This window comes from Capricornis sumatraensis, chromosome 8 (assembly GCF_032405125.1).
Source record: "Capricornis sumatraensis isolate serow.1 chromosome 8, serow.2, whole genome shotgun sequence".
Classification (NCBI taxonomy): domain Eukaryota; kingdom Metazoa; phylum Chordata; class Mammalia; order Artiodactyla; family Bovidae; genus Capricornis; species Capricornis sumatraensis.
The window spans coordinates 62,145,858-62,165,070 of record NC_091076.1 but is presented as its reverse complement, the minus strand read 5'-3'; the positions used below and the strand labels follow the sequence as shown (position 1 = coordinate 62,165,070).

Sequence of the window (19,213 nt, the reverse complement as noted above, 5' to 3'; positions counted from 1 at the left end):
GGCTGCAACTTTTTCTGTCTAGCATCTCTTTCTTTAAAGTATTTTTTTAATCGAAATATAATTGATTACAATGTAGTTTCCGGTTACAGCAAAGTGATTCAGTTATACATACATATTTTTTTTTTTCAGATTCTTTTCCCCTGTAGGTTTGGGATTACTGAGCATAGTTTGGGATTAACATATACATACTACTATATATAAAATGACAGGCAAGGAGCTACTGAATAGCACATGGAACTGTGTCCAGCATCTTTTTAACTGACTCTTCTAGTCCAGAAGCAGTTACTCTTGGGGATTACAACCCCGCGGGGGCTCAGTCTTTACCTCTTACCTTCCATACACTTACTTCCTTGCTCAAGTATACTTTCTCTCAAATATTTCTTAGTCAGAACTTTCAGAAAACAATAGTATAGGCAAAGCACTCTAGGATTATTTTATTTCATTTTTTTAATGCAGTCTGGACCCACTAAATTGATTTTGCAACACATTGATGAATTGTAATCTAGTTTGGAAACCAATGGTCTAGTTTATTCTGCTAAATCCTCTGAGTTTTCCTGAATGTATATTAATTACTCAACTGAAAAGGCTATGAGTTTATTTTCAACTAAAGGTCTTCCAAAGATTTCTGTCAGAAATCTTTACCTTTACTCTTTGAAAAGGTGTAAAGGTACTTTGAAAAGTACCTTTTTTCCTTCCTAACGTGGAAAGAACATTTTGAACAGTGTGAAGTTTTTAAATGATCTCAGGAAGGGTTCAATAAGTGAATTAATAAATATCCACTGACAACCTATGTTTTGCAAAAGATAACTCCAAGCACTGTGTGTGTGTGTGTGTGTGTGTGTGTGTGTGTGTGTGCGCGCGCGCGCGCGCGCGCGCGCGCATGTGCACACGCGCTAATAGCTTTCATTTCAGGACTATAGGAATTCCGCTCTCAACCAGTGTTAGTTATTGGTAATGGAGTTGACCAGCTAGGCACCCCGAAACACATAACCCTGCATGCTGGCCCCTGCATCCTTCGTCTAGGATTAGCTCTTCCAACGGGCCTGGAACTCCAGCCTGCCTCGCTGCTGAGGCTTGGGGACCTCTTCCTGCTAAGGCGGCAGGAGCCGTAATATCCCCTCCCATCGCAGGTGCCATGTGATCACGTGACCATAATTGCAGGCATGGGGGCTGAATTAATTCTCTTAGCTTTTAAATTTTTTGTGTATTTGTGTTTTTGGCTGTGCTGGGTCTTGGTTGCCAGGCAGGCTTTTCTCTAAAAAGTTGGGGAGAGCAGTGGCTACTCTCTGGTTGCGGAGTGCGCGCTCTAGGGTGCATGGGCTCAGTCGTGGCTCAGGGGCTTAGTTGCTCCACGGCACGTGGGATCTTCCTGGATCAGGGATCAAACCCGTGTCTTCTGCACTGGGAGGCGGGCTCTATCACCGGGGAGCCACCGCAGAGCCCTCTCTTAGCTGTTAAACATCCCTACTCTCCGGCAAGCGCCATCGTCCAAGCAACTTGGCCAGTCCCGTAGGTCCTTCTCTGCTTTACCTAGTTGGGCCCTAGATTTTCCCCTCCTTCTTCGGTGTCTTTACAAAATGCTTTCAGGGCCTCCTCTCCACTGCCTCTTCTGGAGACCTGTGCTGTCTCTCTGGGGCTCCCCTTGTAGGCGGGCTCTCTGAGGGTGCCCTTGGGCACAGTTCCTGCCCTCGGGGAAAGAGAAAGCTTCCCCTCTCTCCTTTCTTCCTCTCTAAGGCCTGGGAGAGGGAGGCCACAACGTGTAGTAAACATTGGCCTCCTGTTCCTTCACATCCTGGCCGCCGCCATTCCCCATGCTGAGCGCTTCGGTCGCCTCGTCTCCTCCTGTCTTGTCCTCAAGGCACCACCTCCCACACGGCTTTGACGCCTCAGACTCCATGCCACCCGTGCAAACGCCCTGTCACACCACCACTCAGTAGATGTCCCTTATTACGATGGACAAAGGAGGAGAAAATGAAAGCTTTGATGTGAAATCATAACTCAGAGCTGTGGGATTAAAAGGAGATGCCCAGGAAGAACTTCCGGTTCTTAATATCCAGTCACCTGAGTCATTTCCGCCCATTACCCTCGAGACGGGAGCCCCAGAGAAGGAAGCCGCCCTCATGTTAGGGCCCACTCTCCCTGTCCGCCCTCCTGGGCCCACAGCTGACCGCCCGGGCTCCTGCCGTCACATTTCAGAGTCTCTTTCCGGCTCCCGCACCTTTCCGGCCTCTCCCCTCCACCCCCTCCACAGTCACCCCCCATTCATAGTTCATGCCGACACCCTCGGCCGTCATCCCCAGCACGAGCCCTGCTGACCTCTCTCTGTTCAGGGGCCTGCTGCCCTCGCCCCCTACCCAGTCCCCTTTTTAGACCAGGCTCTAATCTCCCCTCTCTCTGAACTTCTGCATTGCCTGTGCACAGGATGCTTGGTCCAGGACAGGCCACACATGCTGCCTTTAACATTAGTGAGCAGCGGCGTATTCCCTTCTCCAACCCACTGGGGTAAGGCTCAGCTCCGGTGGTCCTTCCAGCCCCTACCTCAGCCAGACTGCCCGTCCGGTGTGTCTTAGCCCAATTCCGGGTCCTTGGACTGAATCCAGTTCATCTTTGTTACCTCTAACCAGCAACCTTTTCCCTGCCCAGCATCCAGCTCTGGGAGCAGAGCCAAGCTGAACTCCAGTTAATGTTTGCTGAATGACTGGATGGGCTTTTGTGGCTCCTGAGAGGTCAATGAAAGCCAGTCAGAGCAATGGGAAAAGGGATTGTGTTTAAAATACACACTTGTTGGTTCCCGGCCCATTCTAGGTAGGCAGCTTCTCCTGCCCCGCCTCCTCTCCCTCTGCCCCCCGCCACCCCCACACCCCTCTCTTCTTCTCCCCTAAGGCTGTTGAAAGCCCCAGGCAAAGGCAGAGCTATAATGCAGAAGTTTTGGGCTGAGAAGCATCTCTGCTCATTTCTCAGTTGCCCAAAGTTGACTCTGAATTCTTTAACCAGAGCACACTGATTCCTATCTATAAGGAGGAAGTGCCCCCGTGACCTCACAGGTGAATCTTCAGAGTCCCCTTTCCAGGCGTTGCCTCAACAGGGAAGCAGGGATTCCTGTGGGAAATGGACAGGCTTGGACAAAGGGTGGAGAAGAGCCACTGGACCCCCCAGATAAGGGCCCTTCTCTGAAGACATGAACACGGGTAAATGGTTAACAAAAGGGAGGCTTTCTCTCTGTTCCTCCTCTTCTGCCAGAGAATTCATCTTTAACCATTGACCTTTCTGCAAGGTGTAAGATCTGAACAAAGTTGAATACAGTCATGGATGGTTAAATACCCATCTTTCCCTTCGGCCCCTGCCTCTGCCCTTCTGCCTCAGAAGATGGTCTGAGGTGTTTGGACCACCCCCAAGGTGGGATGGCTGGTGACAGAAGAAAGACAGACACACAGACAATAAACGTTGGAAATGGCCCTCTGACCCCTTAGGAAGCCAGAGCCTGAGCTCTTAAAGCAGAAGAGAGGCCTGTACTGAGAAGGCCAAGCCATGCCCATCAGATTGGGTTTAACAGAAGGAGGCGTTTCCGAGCACCCACACCAGAGTCAGCTGTCTACCCTCTGACACTGGGTGATTGTTTTCCTGCTCACTTTTCTCTGAACCCCACCCCTGCACCCCGCCACCCCGCAGCCAGACACCTTCAGGCCCACTCCAGAAGGCATTCTAAGATATGTTGGCAGAATCTCCCAGCCCCAGGCTTCCCAGACTCCCCCCAACCCCCTCACATGTGTTTTGTTTATTGAAGCCCGATAGCTTGCAATCCCACCCCTCCACGTGCTTAATTGAGTTTGTGGAGAATTGACATCCTGTTGCTTCATTTGTTCAGGATGCTTTTTTCCCATTGGGTGCCTGTCCCTGCCCCGGCTGGGGGCCGGGCCTCATCTTCCTGGCCTGTTCCCTTCATCTCCAGTTGGCCAGGACCAGTGTGCACTCTCCACTTCGATGTGTGTGACTGGGGCTGGCCTTAGGGCTCGGTTAGACGGGGGAGCAGGTGGGGCCAGGCCTACCAGGGCTCCCGCCTCCATTCGGGCGTGGGCCGGGTCCTTGGACGACCGCTTGGAGGGTCTTTGGTTTCATACTTGATGCCTCTCCAAGCCACCGGGAGCTGAACATAAGCATATGGTTCGTGCGACGTAAGCATATGGTTCATGCGTTGGGGCACGTCAGAAGGCTTCTCTGAGCAGCCCCCTCGCCCTGCCCAGCAGGTTGGAACTTCAGGCCTGGTCTCTCCATTCTTAGAGCCTGACAGAAGGAAGAAAACCTGAGGGGCTGCCCACGTGCTGGCGGGACCTCTACAGCCTTCCCTGCTTCCATCCCCAGGCAGGAAAGTCGGCGGGACTGGGAGGAAGAGCAGAGGGGCGAGGACAGACCAGTTTGGGGGAGATAGATGAAGCTCTGCATGCGCCGCACCTCAGAACAGACCGCAAGCATCCCACACAGCTCCCAGTGGCCAGACCAGATTCTGATCTCTCCTCCCCTGATCTCAGCACCGGCTGCTCCCTGCAGGGTCCGTGTTGCAATCCTCTTTAAAGAAATATTTTATTTTCGATACAGACACAGCCCTTGACGTAGCAGTAAAAACCACCACCCCTGAGAGACACGTGGCTGTGAAGTGTGTTGGTATGTAACTTCCTGTCTTTGCCTACGTGCAGGGCTTCATCCCCTGGTCCTTTTTTGTCCCCCCCAGAGGTCACCACCGTCTCCCCCACCCCCTGGTGCTCAGGCTTTGGGAGGCATCGGAGCGAGAGAAGGAGGTCGACTCAGACGGGGGGTACCTTCTGACCGTGGCCTGGTTTGGGGTGGGGAGTAGTCGCTGTTGTTCCCCCAACAAGAGTTTCTTTGAGAAGCTCATTCCCCGCCCCCCACTTTTAAGATGGAAGTCAAATTTTCGGATTCTGCAGTGCAGAGCAGAGAGGTCACTAGGCTCTAATGCATTTACCATTGACTGCCCCTCTTGTAGTGCGTCTATTAGTGAGTAATTTGATTTGTACCTATTCATTTGTAGTCCCTGCAGGAGCCTGGAGCTGGCCCCTAGTATAATTGGTGCTGTCTCTATTTTTACATCATTAGATTAGCCCCGACTCCTGGCCACTTGTTGTCTGCGCTTGTCTGTCCATTTATACAACCTAATGTAACACAAAATTCATTACTGATCACATTACTTTCAACTCTGAAGCCAGCCTTGTGATAAACATTTGGTTAACCCCTTCCTGCCCACAGGAGGGGGGTGACGGAACAAATGCACTTCCACTCGGCAGGCAAATCAATATCTTAATACAGCAAAGTGGAACTGCGTTTCTAGATTTGTTATTCCTCCTGGAGGAGCAAATGGAAAAGCTCGTCTGAGCGAGCTGAATTGAATAATGAATAGAGCCCCGGCACCAGCAGGCAGTCTGTGCGCAGAGCACAAAGGCTAACGCAGCGTCTGCCCACCTTCTCCTCTGCAGCGGGCGGCGCCACGGCGATTAATTGAGACTCGTGACTATGGGTTCAGGATCCTAGGCCAGGACCCTAACGGGGGCCACAGAGACCTTGACCCCAGCGCCAGTGTCTTGGCTAGGCTTGGCCTAGGATGACTGATCCATGAACTGGGTTTATTTCCTTAAAACCTTCACTGATATGAAGGCACCAGACACATGGCCTTGGCGGTCATGCCACCCAGAAATTAAATTAAATCCATTACTAACCGTTAACCATTTGGAACCAGATATACAAAATTCTTCCTATTTAGAGCCAGGTCAGCAATACTGGGATTGCTGTGTGTGCTGGGCCCAGGGTGAGTGTTCTTTGGTGTGGAAATGCCTTGTGAGCCTAAAAGTGGTCTTAGAGCTCAGACAGGGGTGTCAGTGAGCAACCTGGCCTAGAGTCATCAAGGGACCTCTCTTGAATCTGGAAGATTCTCGCTTACCCCCACCAGAATTATCCCCTTCCCAGCCCCCGTTTGTCTCTGGGGAGCATCCACACCCTCTTGAAGTGATTAACTCGCAGGACAGATCGTTTCAAAAAGAATAATACCCCGACTTATTTTATATTAAAAAAAAAGTCTCATAAAGCCTATACCACAATGATTAGGAAAATAGCCATAGAGAAGTAGAATGGAACCCATTACCGTGACAGCCATAAATCCCTAAGTAAAAAGAAGCCGTATACTGAAGGTGCTCAGTTGGGAAGGAAGCTGGAAAAGGCAAACCCGCCCAGGGAACTGTGCTTGAATTCAGGCAGGGGCTGAATAGGAGGCCAGGAGAGGCACCAATGCCTCGGGTGAGTGGACCTCCTCGTTGTGGAAGGGACCGCCCTCCATCCCACCAAGGCCCGGCATTTGGACCCAGCTGCCCCTTAACCCGTTTGGGGCTCTGACAGGCCAGAGGCAACCAGCAAGCCCCTGTGACGTGGCGGCCCTGGGGGTCCCTCAGGCAGGCTCCCGGGCTGCCCCTGGCTGTCTGCAACCCTCCTCCGTGCATGGGAGGTGGGCAGCCGCCCCTCAACCCTGGGCTTGACTGGGGGAGGCTGCATTGCCCACAGAGGCAGGCTAGAGATGCACGCACATCCTGCTGTGAGGAGCTACAGAGAGGGGAATCCCTCTGCAGGGTGTCACAAGACCCCGCACATCCAGACACTGGTGTGTCCCCAGGGTGAGCCTGGGTCCCACAGCTGTCTGCCCAGGGTGGCTCGCCTCCCCGCCCCGACGAAGCCCCCAGGACCTCTGGCTTCGGCTGTTCCTCCTTGCTGGGAGGGCCCCGGCCCCTTCAGCCCAAGAAAACAGAGCCGAGCACAGGCCCTTCCTTGGTGCAGCAGGAGGGATCAGTGGCCGAGAGGAGTGCCGGTCAGCCACCGGAGTGTGAGGCAGTGATTTCTTAACCCCAGTGGCAGGGGGAAAGCCACATCTTACCAAACTCTTCCGCTGCGTCGGAGAGAATTTAATTACGTTTGGACGTTTGAATGGGAACCAGATGTGGCTCGAGCCCATCAGGCCAGCCACGTTTGGGGAGCAGCGTCTCCCCTGCCATCTGCAACCCACACTGCGCCATCTCACAGCCCCAGAGAGGGTCTTGAGAAGACCCCACTTGAGGAGGCAGGGCAGGTTGAGGCTGGCTGCTGGACACCTGGTTCGCTGGGACAGTTTCCTCGCTGGGAGCCCGTGTCCTCCCCGGAGACGTGCTGAGCAGCCTGTTCGCGGGGCACCACGTGCAGGCATGCGCAGAGGAGGTTGTTCCCAGAGCCTGGCCAGGCATCCCTTAGCTCTATGCCCCGCTCCACCCCGCCACGTCTGTCTCAGGTGCCATCTGCCGAGGCTCTGCCTCCGGGCCGTGCTGCTGGCCTGGGGCTAGAGGGGGCGGTTCGGACCATCCTGGGTGAGGACCGCTTCTCCAGGGGCCTCAGAGACGGCACCCCCAGCTCTCTAGCCAGGAGCCCACTGCAGTGAGAGTCTCTGCCATGCCCTCAGGGCTTATCCTGCTTCTCGAAGCACCTTCACATCCTCCTCTCTTCAGAGCCTCACACGGCCTGTGAGGTCACCAGGGCAGCCGCTGCCCTCCTGCCTGACACGTGGTAAAGCGGAGAAGGGGTGCGGGGACTTGCCCAGGTCGTTGAGCACGTCTGCGGCAGAGCGGGGTTTAGGGCTAGTTCTCGGCTGCCTCTTCCTCGTGGCCACTGGGAGGGTCGGCTCCAGGCCGCTCCTCCATCAGGCTGATCTCAAGCACGTTCCAGCCAGAGTTATCACATCACTCAAAACCGGGATCATGAGCCAGATCGGCTCCGCCCGTGCTGGCCCCATGTGTAATACTCCATGACAGGACTCACTCTGCCTGGGTCTGGATTTACAGTTAGACTGATGTAATGGGCCTGAGAGGGTCCCTGCGCATGGGGTGCTGTTGGGCGGCCGGGATGGGGGCTCCTGCCCTCCTGCCCTTAAGCCTGGAGAGGGCCTGGGTCACGTGGGGCTCCTGGGAGTGGGTCTCTCCCTGCCTGGAGTTGGTGCTACGTCATGGCTGTGGTGGGAGGGGCCTCAGGGAAAGGCTGCAGCCCCCAGACCCCTGGGTAACCCCCTGTCTAAGGCTGGGCAGGGAGCTGCTCTGCCTGGAACTCAGATGCTCTGCTCCCTGCCCCACCCCAGCACACACGCATGCCCGCATGCACGTACACACGCGCACACACGTGGACGCATGTACACACACATGCATACACATGCACACATACACACCCAGCTGCAGGTGGAGGACACCTTTTGAACACTGACCCTTCCTCATTCTTCACACCTCCCTCCCCCCTTCTTTTTCCCTCTTTGATTATTTCTTCCCTGGCATTCCGGCATGCGCCTCTTGTGTCATCCCCACTGGGCCCACCAGGAGCTCCAGGATCTAGCCTGCCTCTCTGTCCCTGCCTCGCGTATTAATGCCAGACTGGCCTGCTCTGAGTAGGATTTTTCCAGAGCCCTGAGGACCTATCCTCCTGGAGGGAAGGAAGGGGCTGTGTCTTTTCCTCCAGACACAGAGAGGGCTCTCCACCTGATGGTCTCCTTAGCCATCCTTTCCAGGTATTGATCATGATTTTCATCTTCCGGGGGGTGGTGCAGTGGATGCCCAGAAGGACTGGGGTCTCCCTTAGGCCCCAAGTCTCCCCCAAACCCTGAGGTTATTAGGCACCCATGCGTGGCCCCAGTGGCCGAGGGAAACAATTCAAGGGACCCAAGGCAAGAGCAGCAAGTATTTGCCCTGAACGTCTGGAGCTGGGGAAGGGGAGAGGGAAGGGGCAAGGCAGGCCATGTGACCTTGGCCTCATCCTGCGATGTTCAGGGTCTCAGTACCTGCGGGACAGCCAGGAAGAAGAGCTGGGCAGGGAGATAAGAAAGCAGGTTTGCAGGAGCACTTGGGTTGGAAGAGACTCCTGCCGGGAAGGAAGGCGTGTGCCTGCTCACTGGCTACAGGACTCAGGGGCCGGGGGCACAAGCTCTCAGGGACCCCAGGCTGAGTGTGCGGTGAGAGGCCCGGAAGTAGGCGGCCTCAGAGCTCAGACACAGGTGTGGAGCCCGGGAGAGTCCCAGGCCATTGTTAGCCATCTTTTTATCCACTCCTTTATTCCATCGACCAGATCAGGGTTCCCCTTATCTGAACGTGGAAGGGCCTTTTCATCCTCAGCCCCTCAACTGTGGGAAACTGCCCTCCTTCCTTTCACAAGCAAGCCTGGGAGGGGAGCAGAAACTCCTTGCTGGAGGAGAAAGAGGACACCTTCTTAGCCCCACCCAGCCCCCAAGACCTGGCGTGGGTACAGAAGCGGGTCCCTGGTCAGCTGGCACCTCTGCAGCCTGGTAGGGGTGCCTGAGGGTGCGACCCTGAAGGGCCGAGGGGGCAGGAGGAGCCACGGTGGGTGTGTCCAGTGGGAAGAAAATCAGGGCCCCCCTGCAGGTCGCCTCCTCTTTAACTGCTGCCCTTTTAACCACCTGAAAAATGCCCTGGGGCTGAGGCTGGCTTCGCCCACAGTGTGGACAGAGCTGTCCGAGTTTCAGGAAGTGATCTCAGCTGACTCCCCCCTCTTTCTCCTTGAAGAGACCCCCTCACCTCCCCGAGTGACACTCTGGAAGAGAGGACAGTAGTTTCCAGGCCCAGGGCTGGTGTGAGACAAGCAGCCCAGAGCCACATCCGCCAGGACCGCCCCCTCGTTGGCATCCAGACCATCTCTGGGTTCTTCCTGCACGGGAAGCTGAGCCCTGCCAGAGGCGGCCAGCCACCGCCCCCCGTCCTCTGCACCTCTGTCTCTGAGTCTGCACAGCTGGTCCCAGGCCCTCATTGGAAGGCCCCCTGTGGATAATGTCCATTGCTTGGGGCAGAGCCCATTTAGAACCATTTGCTGAGCTCGAAGCCATCCTGTGGTCCCCTGGTCTTCTCACTGTATATCCCAGGGGGCTGCAGGAAAGATGCTGAAGATCTGGGTCAGAGGATCCCTCCCCCTGCCCCCAGCCAAGACCCCTCACCATGGAAAGGAACCCAGATTATTTCTGTTTGCAGACCTCCTCTGAGCTAGGCACTGGGCAGGATGGGGCAGTTTGGCTGGCTGCTCTGTGCTCTGCCTGCACCACCCCCCATCGCTCCTCAGAGGTACCACTGAGCCCAACCCAGGCAGGGGGCTTAACCACAGGTCCTGCTGACAGGGGAGAACTGGGAGGTGCACGCAGGAGGGAAAAATCAATGCACGTCAACAGGGTTGGAAATTTATTTTCCAGCTTGGAAGAGGGTACTTCCAAAGAGGCAAGGAGGGAAATGAAAAGCTGTAAACACATATCTGCCATCTTCCTCTTCAGGCCATTTCTTGATTAAAAAGAAAGACTCTCCTAGGGTTCCAGTGGGGAAGGGGTGGGGGTGAGGGTCTGGATGGCAGGGACACCTGCCGGGGGAGGGAAGCCGGAGGGCACCCCCAGCAAGGTCTTGCGGGTAATCACAATCACTAATACGATTGCAGCAATGGGAGAAACTCACATTTGCTGACTGGAAGCTTTAAGCACTTTGTGATGCACTCTGCATGCATTATTTAATTCTACAAGCACACCATGAAACAGACCTTGCTAGCCTCCTGTGCGGGAAACTGAGGCACAGGGGTTGAGGACCTTGCCTAAAGTCTCCCAGGTCGCAGGGCCCAGAGCTGGCTCTCTGAACCACTCACCTCATCTGCCTCCCCAACCTGCGCCTTGAGGCCGAGGGGCGGGGTGGGGGACCCCTCCCTTCTCTCTGCTGGAAGCCTGTGGCCAGTGCTGCCTGAGACTCCGCCCTGAGGCCTCATCCTGCTCCCCGCAGGCTGCCCAGGAGGTTAGCTTGGGAATGGGGTGTGTGGCTGCAGCCGGGCCCAATAAAAGTGCTCTGCTAATCCCTTTAATGAGCAGCATCGAGAGGCCGAGAGCATGCAGAGCTGGGCTGGCTGGAGCCTCTGAGCACACCAGAGGGGCCCCGCAGCAAACGCTGCTCCTTTTGTGGTAAGAGAAGTGCCAGGGGGCCCTGGGGGCTGAACCAGGGGGCCCAGGGACCCTCCTCCCCAAAGCACAGCACTGCCCTCACTGGTCCCCGAAACAGGCCTCCCTCTCAGTCCAGAGACCGGGGCTTCCCTGGGGGCTCTGATTTTCCAGCCACCCCCACTGCTATCTGGCCTGGAAGAGGCCCGAAGGCCAAGCCCAGGGTAGTGCGTCACACCTGACACCACCCCCCCCGGGTCCCCTGCCTTCCTGGGCACCGCAGCTCTCCCTGAAACTCACAGAGACCCTGTGTCCTCAGGGTTTCATGCCTCCCCGGGGTTGGGGGAACCAAGACCACATGCTTAGGAAAGTGACTGTTGCTTTAGAGAGACCTGCATCCAGGGTGTCCCCAAAAGTCCCTGCCTTGCCAGGCGTAGAGTGGCCTCGAGGGAGTGAAGGGTCTATACACTGGGGAGAGGATAGGCCCAGGGAAGAAGGCCCTCCAGGGTGAAGCAGCTTCTTCGGGGACCAGCACTCCAGAGGGAGGGGCTTCCTCATGCCCCACCCCCCGTGCCGTCTCGGGGCTGTGTGTCCCCTTCCTGGCTCATCCTCTGCCTCTCCCCAGGTGGAGCCAGCCCTGGCCATCAGCACCCACCCAGATCTCCCAGGAGCCGGTCTCCACTGCCCCTGCCTTGGCCGAGGGGCCGCAGTCTCCCACTGAGAGTCGAGGGGCCAGGACAGACCATCTCCCTCATGTCCCTCATCTGCAAGGCCCACCCCAAGAGGGGGGCAGCGTTTGTGGGCAGCCAGGCTCCTGCCTCCTTCCATTCCCCCTGGGTCTCCCTTGGCATACACACCCAGGGAACCAGGGTCGCTTCTCCCTGACAAGGCCAGCCACCTGTTTGCGCCCCGCCCCCCAAGACCTTTGAAATTTGCCAGGCTCCATATAGAGTGAGGGTGGCTTTCTCGGTCCTTTGCTTATTTCATGAGAGCTGAGGCTTCTTCTTTGGAGCTGCTGCTCATTCCATCACCCCTTACCCCCTGTGGCTTACCTCGTCCCGCCCATGACCTTGAAGGGCAGCTTGGGTGGCAGGCCCCATTTTCCAAAAAGAGCCAGCAGCGAGCGGGTGGACGCAGCCAGTGGAGGGTATTGGGACTAGTCAGAGTGATGCCTGGAGTTGTCACGTCTCCACCAGTCCAGTTCTTTCTCGAGGGGTTGTGTACCCAGAGCCAGCGGCTTCCTGCTCTTTGGTTTAGCTGCCTGCAAAATGGGGAGACCAGCACCCACCCCCCAGGTGCACAGAGGCGCTGGGGAACATGAGGTCACAGTAAGATTTTCCGTCCGAGTGCAGTCCGTTATCTTAGGGGCCTGGAGAGCAGCCTCCATAAGAGCGGGCTCTTTCCCACCACCCAGAATCCACATACTTGTGTTGAGTGGGGAGGCCACCAGGCCCCCACATAACGAGCCCCCAGCTCGCTCTCCCTTGCAGCCCTGGCAGGTTTCTGGTGGGCTTTCCTCGCAAATCCAGTGCAGCTGCACGACTGCCGTTCAGACCCGGGGGTCTTGGAATTGGGGGGAGGAGGGTGGTGGCCCGAGCTGGACCACTGAGTCAGATCACATGGAGGCATCCCTGGAAACCGCAGGCTTTGCCTCCTGTCCTCTCCTGCGTCCCACCTGCACGGGCACTGCATGGGCCGGCAGGCCCGCCTTTCCTCTCCCCACAGCTGCTCCTCCTGCTCGGGGGACGGACCCTCTCCCCCCACATCGCCCCCTTGACAAAGGAGGTCTCGGCTCTGCCACAACAGTTCCATCTCCAGGGCCCCCAAGACTGGTCCCCAGCCCCCCACACGTGCATGTCACCGCAGAACTCTGCTGCCAGCTTACCCTTCTCCTGGCGTGAGCTCCCCACACCTCCTGGTGCCCTCGCCTCCTGCTTGCCGACATCAGTGTACTCCATCATTGTCCGGATCTTTTCCCAAAAGGTTCCTCAATGCTTTTCTTTTCAAAAGGGAAAAAAAAAGGAAAAAAAAAACAATGCCAACCGCCCAGCGCCCGCGAACAACCCAACAGTAACAAAGCATGTGTTCGGGATGGAGGAAGGTAAGGCCGCACACTTCCGTTCGCCGCTTGCTCCAAAGGGCTGGGCGGCTGGGTGGCCTGCGGGGGGCCGCGTGTGCACCCCTCCTCCACATCCATGTCTGCTTCGCACACTCACACAGTCCTATCTCAGGGAGCAGAGAGCAAGGGGTTTGACCGGGGCATGTAGGCAACGGCGCAGGAGCACCTGGGCCCCGGGTTCTTACACTGGCAGCCGAGCTGCAGAAGCAGTGACCCATCCCTTTCCCTCCACACTCACTCTCATTCATCCACTCATTCATTCAAGAACTGCTTTTTGAACACCAACTATTTTGTAGGCCCTGTGGTTGGCACTAGGGAATCAAACACAGAGCCGGCCTCCAAGGGACTCCCCCAACATGGACGGTGACACACGTGAGCAGACGATGCCCACCGTGCTAGGGGGCCCCAGGCAGGAGTCAGTACAGAGTGCGGTGGGGCCTGGCCATGCTACCAGGGAGACAGCACAGGCTCGCAGGTGTGCCAAGCTTCAAAGATAAGTAGGTGTCCTGGGGGCCACAGGAGCCTGGGAAGGGCTTTTCCCCGGATGAGCACACACCCAGCAGCCTCGCGAGGCCCCCAGACTGCCCAAGCTCATTATCTGAATTCCTCAAATCCACTTTAGTGAGGTTGAGGTCTTGGAGAGGAGCAGGTCCTGGAAGGCAGTTTGATAGAGGTGAGGCGTTGAGAGACCTCATCCTCAGGACCCTTAGTAGACGGTGAAGGTTTTAAGCAGAGGAAAGGCAAGCTGAGGTTCATGCTGCAGGCAGAACGCTCTGGCTTTGGGATGTGGTGGCTTGGAGAAGGGGGCTCTGGGGGTCCGGAGACCAGTAGGGAGCTTTGGGTTATCTGGTGGGCAGCAGCCACAGGCAAGGAGAGGAGGGACGAGGCCAGGGGAGACGCCTGGGACATGAGTCCAGCGGAGCCTGGTCACCTGGGAGGCGGGGGCCACCTCCGTCTCACCCAAGACTTCGCTGGTGAAAAGAAAACACGAGCAAGACAGCGCAGGCTCTCCCTGGCCCCAGGAGCCCCAGAGTCATCTTGAAATCCCTGTGGCACCTGTCCCCGCACTCTCACAGGATGGGGTACGAGGCGGCCGTGCGGACTCGCGGGCCGGGGTCCCTGCGCTGCTGGGAGGTGGCTGCAGGCCTGTGTCGGGGCAGTGGGGGTCCCCTGCTTGGTCCCAGGCTCCCTGCGTCTCGGCTTCCGGGGCGGTATGGACGCGCCTGCACTTTGCATCAGGAACGCTGGGCCTGCCCCGGGAGGCTGCCTCTTCCGCCCCTTCGCCCCTTCGCCCCTTCATGCCGGGCTCTCTTCAAGGCCTGGAGTCCTGAGGCCCGGCATCCCCTACTACCCTGCTGGGGCCTCGCCTCCTCTCTCCCTCCCGGCCTGCTGTCGTCGCCCCCTAGCGCCGGGACGGCCGGCACCCGGGTCAGGGCCTCCTGGCTGCGCTCGGGAAACCAAGGGGATGGGGAGAGCTTTCCTGGAGTGCTAAGCTTCCGTGTAGAAAACTGGGGGTCTGCTCCCTGCTTTCCTGTCCCGTCCTCTTGGCACAACGGGCCCCAAATGAGGGGGAGGCTAGAGGCTGAGTGGAGAAGGAGAGAGCCCATGCGGGGGTCTGGGTTTTCCAGCGGTATCTGGATGACTTGACTTACTCTCAGGGTCAGGCCCAACAGGGCAGCCGGTGCCTCCTGGCAGTCAGGGCCCGTCGCCAGGCCTGCAGCCCGTGTCCATGGCCCTCATCTGCTGAGAGGCTCTGGTTTGCAGTCACACCTTTCCAGCCGGGGCCTCACACGGCTGGTGCCTCACCCCTCACACTGGAACCGGGAGGCATCTGAAGGAGGCCAGCACAGATGCCCCCAACCCACTCTGTGGCTGCTGCTGCTGCTGCTGCTGGGCCACCAGCATGCTTCAGGGTTCACCCACGGGGAGTGGGGGTCAGTGGTCACTTCCTGGCTGGCTGGTGGTGGCTAGCCCAGGAGTGAAGGCCGTGACCCATCCCCTAACCAAAGCCAGCTGTGCTGCGCGTGGAGGGTGGCAGGGGGCCTGGGCACGGACTGCAGGCACAAGAGACCAGACACATGTCATGTTTGAGCGCACTCGTTTGCTATCTCAAATGACCAGTTTGAGAGCCTGGGTGTCCAGAGTGGACAGGCAAGACTCCCTCCCACTCTGTCCCAGGCAGGTGTACCTTGGGGAAGGAGAAACCGCAGGTGCCTCATCTTGGCTTGAGGCCCAGAGTTTGCCAAGGGATATGTATGCCCACATCTCACTGTGAGGGAGAGGGGATAGGAACTGACCACTCTCAGAAAGCCAAGAAGTAATTCTTTCTGCCTTGCACTCAGCATGCCGGGAAGTCTGTTCCCAGCCCACCCACCCCAGTACCTGTCTTGGGTCAAGAGATGGCAGGGCAGTTGAGGAAGGTGCCCATAGTGGAAGGAGATGGAGCCAGGTGCCATCTCCAAGATGGTAGCCTGGCTTACAGACGCCAGGGGAGGGCCTGGGAGCCTCCTGACCTGACTCCCGGGTGGACCCTGAGTACGTCCCTTCCAGAGGGGTCTCCAGGACAGGTGGGAGCCCAGAGGAAGGGGAAGGGAGGCACTCCAGGCAAGTAGGCCCCTCTCAAAGCAGGCACTCCCCCTTGAAGGGGGAGGGCACAGGAGGGGCCCGGCAGGCAGGCAGATGGTGTGGGTGAGGATGCGTGAGCAAGTGAGTGGCTGAGCCTGGGTGTCTGGTAGGAGAGGCGAGGGGCAGACAGACCAGACGGGGACGCCTCGGTCCTTCCTGCCTCCCGACTTCTTGCCTCCTGCCAGACCAGGAGCTCCAGAACAGGAGCCTCTCGTGGAGTTGGGAAGCAAGCTGGCTGAGCACGAGTCTGCGCCAGGCCTGGGCACCTGCCCTACGAGTGGCAGTGTGGTCCAGATGTATCATCAGGGCAGCCATGCTCCTGGCTAGCGGGGTTCACACGCTGAGGAAGCGACGGGAGCCTGCCAGCCAAGCGGGCTTCTCCCTGGGCAACCCCCCCCCCCTCCACCCTGCCCACCGTAGAAGGATGTCAGTGGGCCCAGATTGGCCTCGGGGCAGGCAGCCGGCCCAGAGTGCACACCCACCCGCCTACCCCCTGAGAACGCCCCCTGACCCGGCCTGGCCCTCTCTCCTGTCTTACAGAACTCCAGCGAGAGGGAAGCATCGAGACTCTGAGTAACAGCTCGGGCTCCACCAGCGGCAGCATCCCGAGGAACTTCGACGGCTACCGATCTCCACTGCCCACCAACGAGAGTCAGCCCCTCAGCCTCTTCCCTACCAGCTTCCCGTAGGTCCCAGCAGCCTGCTTCAGGCTGGCCGGCCCACTCTCCTGCCGGAGGGAGAGGGAGACGCGCCCCCCCCCCGCCCCCACCCCCGTCTGCTCCTACCCTTCAGACTCCGCTCCTCTTTGAACCCACCACCTTTCCCAAGCTTCGTGATGACAGCCGCCCAGCCTCCTGGATCGAGAAGAGACCCTTCTCCAAAGCACCTCTGCCGGCGCTGACCTCTGCCCCCGTCGTGGGGCAGGCCGCGGCCGAGACTCTGCAGAAGCTCCGTCCCCGCCTCCATTTGCACGTGACGTCCCGCGTCGGACCGCTTTTGTATTTTCTAACTCAGCTCCTGCGGGGGGTGGGGTGGGGTGGGGGGGTGGCTAGGGTGGGGAGCGGGGATGGCTCGGCGGGCATCTTGGCCCCCAAGCGGCCAGCCCCGACCCAGGCCTGGCTTCAGCACACACTGCCCAGCGTCCCGCTGGCGCTGAACTGAGGCTCGGAGTATTAGGGGAGGAGGAGGGAAAGAGAAGCTCCCCTTCCTCTTTTCTCCCCTCTTTGGCTCATAGAAAGGATTTGTCTTTCTTGTCTGTAAGCCCTTGTACCCTGATCCTGTACTGTTCGGTGAAGGAAACCGTGGTTTCTGAGGCCCTGTCCAAAAGTGCACGTCTTGTTCAATAAATCACGCTGCAATTGGTGTCCATCCCTGAGTGGCTGGGGTCAGGGTCCTCTCCAAGGACCGAGCAGGGTCCTGGGAGCCTGACCGCATGGCCCTGCGCCCAACGCCCCCACCTGGACGAGTGCGGGAGGTGGGGAGTCAGGGAGCAGGGAGGAAGGTGGAGGAGGATGTTTACTCCAGAACTTGGGTGGCGTCTGACAAACCCATCCTCTGACCTTCTTGCCTGTCACTGGAGCCATTGGGTTTTGGAGGGCACCCCAGGCCTCCCTGGCTGTGGCAGTCAGGTCCTTGCAAGGTGCTGCTGGGTTGCCGTGGGAAGGAGAGCCTGATGAAGACTCTGGCCTTCTCTTTGGGACAGGCTCCCTGTCATTACCTCTTTTAAAGCATATATCTTTTTCTTAATTTTTAAATTTTTCTTTGGCTGCACCCCCGAGGCTTGTGAGATTGAGTTCCCCAACCAGGGATCAAACCCACACCCCTGGCATTGGAAGCTGGGAGGCTTCCGGACCATCAGGGAAGTCCCATACCTCTCTCTGCAAACTCAGAAGGTGAAGAATGGGCAGAACCTTGGATAACAGGTTCTGGATGCGGTCCCCTCGCCACTCCCAGTTCTGGACCTAAGGTGACGGGCAGGAAGGAGACAAGAGAAGGGGGGTAGCGAAGAGGGGGTGCTGAGTGGGAAGGAGATGGGTGCGAGTCCCCATCCTGCCTCCCCGGAGACCCTGGAGAGGCCTGGGGGTACTGAAGGAAACCACTGAGCCAGGCGTGCTTTGGGGTGAAGTTTAATGCAACACCCACAGAAGAGGTGAGTTCACAAACAGGCAGGCCTTGCCTTCCAGCCGTCCACCCAGAGCAGGGCAGCCCTGGGGCCCCGGCCCTGCTCACATGCACCCCATCCAGCCCTGGCACCCGAGGACAGATTTAATCTTCAGTGGAGAGCCAGCTGGCCGTGGTGGGGGAAGACAGGACCCAAACCACGTTCCACTCCAAAGGCTGAGTGGCCGGCCCTGCAGAGGGTGGCCGAAGCCAGTCCCTCCTGCCCGGGGACCCACGGGCAGAGGATCACATGCCCAGAAGGAAGGAGGCCCAGCCAGCGGGGGCTGACAGCAACCAGCAGCTTTCGCCTTTCTGGCTCAGTTGGACACACTGATAATGCCAGGCACAGCCCCACCCCTCCAGAGCCGTGTTTCAGTCAAAAGGGGGCCAGGAGAGAGAGGGGTGCCCCCAGTCTGCCTGTGCCTACTGGCTGGCTCCTTGGGGCCACATCCAGAGCTCCAGGCAGGGTCCAGCTCTCTCACCCACCCTCCAGCACACAGACGCCAGAGCAAAGATGGAGAGCCAGGAGTGCTCCCCAACCACTCGGGACTGACTGGCAGCCTAGAGTCAGGAGTCCTCCCTGGCTCAGCCCATTCTCTCCAGGGGGTGCAAAAAACAGCTGTGGCCTCCCTCGGTCAGGGAAAGTGGTGGGTGTAGGGCTGGACTTGCCGGCTGAGCTTGCAGGACAATCTGGTTATTCATCTGCTCGCAGCCAGGGCAACTCTTGGAGTATGTGGGGGAAGGGGGAGGATAAGAGAGGCCAGATAAGCTGGCCCCATGGCGGCTGCCACTGGAGCTGGGGTTATCAGAGAGGCCTTGGGTCTGGCCTCCGGCTAATTGGAGAGGTTATAGACCCTGCCACAGCCTGTAATCAGCTGGAAGTGAGACTGGGCCCCAGGGTGGGGGGCTTTACTGCCCACTGGCCCTGGAGCAGCCAGCCTCCTGTCCTCTAGAGATAACTCCCAGGGCAATCTCTGCCTCACCTCCAGCAGCTCCCCCCGACGCCCCCCCGCAGGATGGCATCACCTAGGAGGACATGCATCTAATTATGGCCTGACCAGGTGACCTTGAGGAAGCCATGTGACCTCCCTGGTTCTTACAATGCTACCCGCTCAACAGGCAAATTACTATGGACTTTCTCCCAATTTGATGGAGGGGCAAAAAATACCTTCATGGTTTGCACAGAGGCTGATGGGAACTGGGGTGGCAGCTCAAGGAGGCAGGGCACTGTCTGGGATTGACTAGGGCCATGGCCCAGTGGCCCCACGGTAAATTCAGGGCCACTGACCTGTGTCCAACACTAGTGTCAACTCTGCAAGTAAGCTGAGGCCAGA

At 57.9% G+C, this 19,213-nt stretch overlaps 1 protein-coding gene across 2 annotated transcripts in view; it reads left to right on the top strand.

Annotated features, from left to right (window-relative positions):
• Positions 1-17,008, top strand: part of BCAS3 (BCAS3 microtubule associated cell migration factor) — a 589,830-nt gene extending 572,822 nt beyond the window's left edge. Inside the window, exons 25-26 of one of the 2 annotated variants that reach the window (XM_068975809.1) lie at positions 4,594-4,659; positions 16,260-17,008. In XM_068975809.1, the coding sequence (XP_068831910.1) occupies positions 4,594-4,659; positions 16,260-16,408 (215 nt within the window). In that variant the 3' untranslated portion in view covers positions 16,409-17,008. The remainder of the gene's footprint in view (positions 1-4,593; positions 4,660-16,259) is intronic. The other variant, XM_068975810.1, reaches the window with a different exon arrangement.
• Positions 17,009-19,213: the final 2,205 nt, after the last annotated feature.